Below are 7220 nucleotides of genomic sequence, written 5' to 3' on the forward strand. Positions count from 1 at the left end.
TCCCTTAAGGTGGTAGGTATTCCTATCACTCCATGTTCCAGATGAGAAAATTGAAGCACTGAAAAGTTCAGTTTTTTTTCCAATGTCTCATAGCTAGCAAGGGGAAGAGATAGGATTTTAGTCAGGTAGTATGGCCCCAGAGCCCCTTGTTCTTAACCACTATGATCCTCTGTCTCAGTAGATTTATTTAGATAGGTGGGCTCTGGAATTCATTGAAATTCTGGTATGATTTATATAGAGCAACTGGAGGGAATCTGATCCTTATGTAGACTAAGGCTGTGCAAATGTATTTTAGGGAACTTCATTCAAGGCAAAGTGGAACTGAGAGCACTTCATTCCAAGGTGAAGATTGGAGATTTCTTTCCCCAAGAGATTGCCTTCCTGTAGCCCAGTTGAATGGAAGAAAGATGAGCTTCCTTGTAGCCAATCACTGGAGGTTAATTAGGGAGTGGGAAGGTTGTGAAAGAATGAAGTAAGAGCACACTTGGACATCTTTCAAACAAGCTGTGCAGCTACTTGAGTTCTACACATAAATGCCTTGAAACAATGGGAAGAAGGACAAGGGGTAAGGGAATGGATCATATGGGCTGGTTGGCTCTGTCCTATGAACTTGTCCTATTTTGAGGGCATTGCTCCCTGCTCCCCACACTCTCCCAAGTACATTCTTCACCCTCCTGAGCCTCTATCCCAGTTGCTTGGCATGAAGAACCTTAGCCAGGTTTTAGATCAGATCGTGATGTCCTTCTCCCTAAGGAACCTGCTGGTAACTGGCGACCACATGGGCAGTGCTTACCATTTCTCCTTTCAGCAATGGCTGCACTCACTCCTCTTCCCAAGGTGTCATATTTACTTGGATTTATTTACTTTTGGCTAGAGAGAGTATATAGATTATCAGATAGTGCCAATCTCTCCAAGAATGCTGCAGGCAGCACATTTTAGGAAGAAGATGCCCTGTGGCAGGAAAGGTAGCAGAATCCAGAGGAAAACAAGGGTTGCACTGATATTTTGGGTGAGGAGAGAAGTGAAGCAGTACACTTTCCATTTCAAGTTTGTGCCTTTAATTGCTAGCTCAAAACATCACTATTTTCATTAAGGACTTTGTGTTTTTGTCCTCAAGAACCTTGCATTTCTGATGTGGCTGTTTCTGTGTTGGAGCTTGATATTCTACCTGGATTTTTTTTTCTTTGTTTTTTTCAAAGCTCGGAAAGCTGCTGAGACCTACCACCACCATTACCTTTGCTTCCCCATCCCACACAGGATATAAACACATGATCTTTTGTCTTTTATTTGCATACTCTACTAGTCCTGCCTTAATTGGAGGGAAGTGGCTGGCCAGACCTGGGCTGTTTTGTTGGCTGCCTTCCTTGCTGTGCTCCAGCTTATCTTTTATGTACACAACCCTTGGAGTTCAGAGGCCTCTGCTGACCTCTGCCCAACCTATTGCTCTCTGCACCTAAGCCCTCACTGGTACATTCAGGAGCAGAGGCAGGCTAGGACTAGAGGAAAGAGGAGAGAGAGCTGGAGACAGGCTGTGAGAGGGCACAGAAGCCCACTGCTCTTCCCTGACCCAGCCCACCTACTATTGCCATAACATCAAGGGAAGGAGCAGCTATTAAGATAGGAACTGAGGTGTCGTACCTTGTGGGCAATAGTGTCATTAGCTGTGACTTCTAAGATGTCTCAAGAGATGGGGGAGCTCACCCAAACTAGGTTGCAGAAGATCTGGATTCCACACAGCAGCGGCAACAGTGGGCTGCAACGGAGAAGGGGCTGTAAGTGGGGTTTATTTTCATGGGCTTCATGGTGGTGGAGGTAGAATGGGTGTAGAAGAGCAAATGATGCACCATTCCCTGACTGCCATCCACTCCCACTCTAACCTAAAAGGTGGAATAGATGAATAGCTGAATGAAGTAGCTGTAGGATAAGAGGCTATTATCAGAAAAGGTGAGGAAAGAATGAGGAACACATATGGAAAGAGAGAGAATTTAAGACAGGCAAAAGAGAATTAATAAAGACCATCTTCATCAAAAGGATAATGAACTTTGGCTATGAACTTTTCTTTTCTTATCCAGAGCTTATTTGGAATGCTTCTTGTTTGGAATTTAATGTTTCTTGTTTGGTTCAGTGCTATCCTGGAATGTTTTATTTGGGTGACTTATAATGTGACTGGGAACTGATCTTGCCTAACTGATAGTGCCTGGATGAAATAAGGGGATGGTCTCTGGCATCATCTCTCAGGAGACAGGTACTGAGTACACAGTGGTACCACATTACTGGTCAGTATTGCTCTTCCCCTTTCTCAAGCCTCTTCTCAGTCTAGCCTGTACCCACATGAATTGAGAAAGAAGTTGACTGGGTGTCCTGTCTCTAGTGTTGACTTCTTGGTACAGATGGGCCCTCAGAGGATTTGAGGTAGAAGACAATACTTGGTCTCTCAGAGACAGCCTGCTCACATGGTATTCACTTTGGAAATTTAAGAAAGAGCAAGCACAATAGAGAAGCAAACAAAGCATGCAAATATTTTTTTTTAAACTGAAGTCTACCATTTTCTGTAGAGAACAGGGGATAGTTGTGGGCTAAAGTGCCTCCAGCTCAAGGATTATAGCCTGAGGGGCCACAAGATGGGAGAAGTTAAGGTGGCTGTGGGCTGTGGGACCCAGACACCCCAAAGACCAGATGAGCGAGTTTCCACCCTGCTAATGTTAGAAGAGGCCCAAGCTCAGAGCTAGTGGGAGGAACAGTAGTTGCTTAGAGGATCCAGGAAGATGTAGGATGTTAAATACAGTGTTTAAGATGTAGGATGTAGATGATGGAAGAGGGAAAAAAAATCCTCCTCTTCTTCCTCTCTGCCAGCACTTTCAGTCACTCATCTGGAGATCTAGGAGTCTGGAGACCGAAAGCCAACCACTCTCAGTCCTTTCTAAGGAGCTGTGTGTTTATCTGACAAGCAGGCAAGCCACTCTCTGCATACATGGGTCCTCTAACGTTGTAACCATTATATTCCTGGAAACTATGCCTTTCGACTTGAGAGATAATATACATAAATCACCTAATATAGTTCTGTCACATAGAAGGCACAAAATAAATATTTGCTCACTTCTCACTATAGTTCCCGACCTTACTTTCCTCAACTATAAAACAGGGTTAATATATACCACCCAGTGTTGTTGGGGTGATTTACTGATTCATGGGTTCTGAATTCACACTGTCTAGATTTGAGTCTGCCACAGTCTGCCTCTGTGACTTTAGACAAGTCACTTAACCTCACTGGGATTCTGTTTCCTCACCTATAAAATGGCATTAATAATTGTAGTGTGAGGATTGGATGAACTTAAACATGTGAGGTGCTTCCAAGAGTGTCCAGCACATAGTAAGCACTCAGTAAATTTTACTTTTCATTATTTATTTTTTATTTATTTTTTATTAGATCATTATTGTGTGGGGACCACGCCTATAATTTATCCTATTAGGGTACATGTGAATTTGTCTAAAGGTTGAATATAAATGTCTTAACACAACAATTATGAGAAAGACATGATTGGTATGTTAGCCACTTTTCATTATTTAAACAAGAAAGTAATGTGTAGTCTTGTGGTCTTGTTAACCACTATATCTCCAGCATCAAGCCTTGAGCCTTGCACATAGCAGATGCTCAGTAAATGGTACTCCATGCTACTTCCACTCTACCATTCACCACAGCCAAGAATGGGGCTCTGTGTGCACAAGACAGTCTCTTGTTAACAATTAACTGAATTTTATCAGACCACAGCTGCAAAAACCTTAATAGTAATGTTTCCAGGTCTTTCCTTGGGCAGTGTCTATCTCACCTCTTACTGGGGAGGCCAGGCTATTGCTCCCAGAAAGGTCTGAATCACCTTTCTCTTGGATCATTCTCTCTGGAAGACACAATAATTGTGTCTTATGTTGTTATGAAGGTCAGATTCATTAACTTATGTAAAGTGATTGAATAGCTCTGTATATTCTTTTTTCATCCAACATTATGTATATTTGAGCCATCCATATTATTGTTACATGTACTTGTAGCTTGTTTATTTTCCTTGTGAATATCCCATAGTTTATTTATACATCTTACTATTAATGACCATTTAAGTAATTTCTAATTTTTGGTTATGAGAGAGGAGTGGATGTTCTTGTACATTTATCCTAGTAGAACAAGTTCCTCCATCTTATCCTTTTTATGAATGTCTTAGCTGCTCTTGACCTATTGCTCTTCCTTATACATTTTGGAATTAGCTTTTCAAGTTACACACACATACACACACACAGAGGGACAAAATTATGGGGATTTTGATTGAAATTACTTTCTATCTGTAAACTGATTTGAGAAGAGTTACCATCTTTGTGATTTTGAGTCTTCCCTAACTACGATATGTCTTTCCATGTATTTAGGCTTTTTTGTGTTATTTTAGTGAAGTTTCATAATTTAATCTATAATTCATGTCTTTGTAAAATTTTTATTATTATTGTATCTTATTGCTAATAGTATATTTTTAGAAAATTATGTTTTGTAACAGTTTGTTGCTAATGTATACAAATATAATGTTTTTTGTATAACAAATTTGTAACTAGAAAGCCTGCTAAACTTTACTTTATTAGTTTCAATAATTTATATGAGCTTTTATTTTCTCCCTCAATCCATATTTTTATCTTTTTCTTATATTACTACACTGTCAAGACTTTTGTCATCCCACTTTTAACATAATACATGTACATAATGTGTGGGGAATGTTAAAAAGAAATGTTAATAGTGTGCATGCTTATGTTTATCCTGATTTTAAAATGAATGTTTTTAAAGTTTCACTACTAAGTAAATTTGCTGTAGTTTTTTTTCTTAGATATCATTTAACAGGTTAAGGAAGTTCCCATTTATTTCTAGTTTGCCAATATAATTTTTAAAAGATGCACTCATCTTTTCAAAATTGGATGGATGTTGAGTTTTATTAAACATGCTTTATGTTATTCACTGAGATGACATACTAATTTTCTACTTTCACCGGTTGATGTGGTTTGTTACATTAGAGGTTTTCTTACTTTGAATTAATCATAGCAGTCTTGGGATAATTAAGAATTTATTATTTCATTCACTAGTATTTTGTTTCAGATTTTAGCATTTTATTCCAGAATGAGATTGGCCTGTAATTTTTCATTCTTGTGTTGTCTTGGTCTGATTTTAGTATCAAGGTTACACTAACCTCATAAAATGAGGTGAGAACTATTTCCTTTCATTCTTTTCTCTCACAGATGTCACCCAGGGAACTATCTGTTCCTCAAATATTTGGCATAACTTACAGTTAAAACCATCTGAACCTGATGTCTCTTTTAACACTGTAACTGATACAGTTTCTTTAATAGTTTTAGAGTCATTTGTGTTTGCTATTTATACTTATGTTAGCTTTTTTAAACTTTTTTTTTTATTAAATCATATCTGTGTACATGAATGCTATCTTGGGGTACAGAGTGCTGTTGCTATATACAATTTGAAATACCTTCATCCAACTGGTTAACATAGCCTTTATGTCATTTTCTTAATTATTGTGTTAAGACATTTATATTCTACATTTAGAGAGATTCACATGTACCCTTATAGGATAAACCATAGGCGTAATCCCACCAATCACCCTCCCTCCACCTAACCCCCCTCCCCTCCCCTCCCTCTCCCCTTTCCCCATATTCTTGGGCTAAAATTGGGTTATAGTTTTCCTATGAAAGCTATAAACTAGTTTCATAGTAGGGCTGAGTACATTGGATACTTTTTCTTCCATTCTTGAGGTACTTTGCTAAAAAGAATATTTTCCAGCTTCATCCATGTAAACATGAAGGAGGTAAAGTCTTCATCTTTCTTTATGGCTGCTTAGTATTCCATGGTATACATATACCACAATTTATTGAGCTTTTTATAGTTACAACTTTTTAGAACTTTTTTTTGGGGGGGGGGGCAGGTCTAGGTTTGAACCCGCCACCTCCAATATATTGGGCTCGTGCCCTACTCCTTTGAGCCACAGCCGCTGCCCAGTTTTCTAGGACTTTTTCTATTTCACATCAGTTTTCAAAATTATTTACATAAAGATTTAATCTTCAGGGAGGTGCCTGTGGCTCAAAGGAGTAGGGCACCGGCCACATATACTGGAGTTGACAGGTTCAAACCCAGCCCTGGCCAAAAAAAAAAAAAAAAAAAAAAAATTAATCTTCATATCTTTTAAATCTCTGTTGCATTTTCAGTATATCCTCTTTCTTTGTTCTAATATTGTTTATTTGTGCACTCTTTTTATTCTCTTAATCTTGACAGAAGTTCATCACTTTTTATAATTCTTCTAAAACGACCAACTTTTCATTTTTGAAAATACTTTGTATTTTATGTCTTATTATTTTTCTCATCATTTTTCTATTTCTTCCACTTTCACTATATTATGTTTTTTTTTAAACTTGTAAAGTTAGATGGTCAGCTCATTAATTTTCAGACTTTCTGCTTTTCTAATATAAGTATCCTGTGTTATAATTGGCCTAATAAGCAGGGCTAATATTCCACTGATGCACAATTGTTTCACCATAAAAATTTTTAAGTATTACCAGACCTTTTGATAAATAGACACAGCCCCAGGCTTTCTTAGTCTCTCTGTCACTTATTCAGTTTACCCAGGTCATTTCAGTCCATTTCCAAGACTACTAAGATCTATATGATAATCATCTAGAAACTAAAGATTTAGTTGCTGCCAGTCATACTAGGAGGTTTCCAGTACTTGGTGCCAGCCCCTTGAGCCAGCTTCTGTTTTATATATCAGTACCCTGTCATTTCCAGTTTAATCCCACTATTGTCAGAGAACAACTTTGTATGATTTTAATTCTTTGAAATCTGTCAAAATTTGCTTTATGGACCAACATATGAACAATTCTGGTAATTGTTCCATGAGCTCTTGAAAAGAATGTGCATTTTATAGTTTCATTTAGTGTAGTATATACAACAATTAAGTCATGTTTGTTAATCTGGCTCAAATGTTCTGTATTCTTACAGGGTTTTGGCTGTCTGTCAATGTACAAAATTTGCTAATGTCTCCCTGCAATTCTGTCAGTTTTGAAAGTTTGTAGATAATTATAAATAAATTTAGAATTGCTATAGTTTTTGTGAGCTGTGATGCCACTGCACTCTACTGAAGGTGACATAGTGAGACTCTGTCTCAAAAAAAAAAAAAAAAAGAAAGAAA

At 37.9% G+C, this 7220-nt stretch overlaps 1 protein-coding gene across 2 annotated transcripts in view; it reads left to right on the plus strand.

Moving 5' to 3' along the window:
- The first annotated feature begins 1393 nt into the window (after positions 1–1393).
- Positions 1394–7220, plus strand: part of PFKFB1 (6-phosphofructo-2-kinase/fructose-2,6-biphosphatase 1) — a 38087-nt gene continuing 32260 nt past the window's right edge. For both annotated transcript variants that reach the window (XM_023509073.1, XM_003803567.3), the window contains exon 1: positions 1394–1772. In XM_023509073.1, coding sequence (XP_023364841.1) covers positions 1676–1772 — 97 coding nt within the window. In that variant the 5' untranslated portion in view covers positions 1394–1675. The remainder of the gene's footprint in view (positions 1773–7220) is intronic.

This window comes from Otolemur garnettii, unplaced genomic scaffold, assembly GCF_000181295.1.
Source record: "Otolemur garnettii isolate 467f Iridium unplaced genomic scaffold, OtoGar3 scaffold00337, whole genome shotgun sequence".
NCBI classification, from domain to species: Eukaryota; Metazoa; Chordata; class Mammalia; order Primates; family Galagidae; genus Otolemur; species Otolemur garnettii.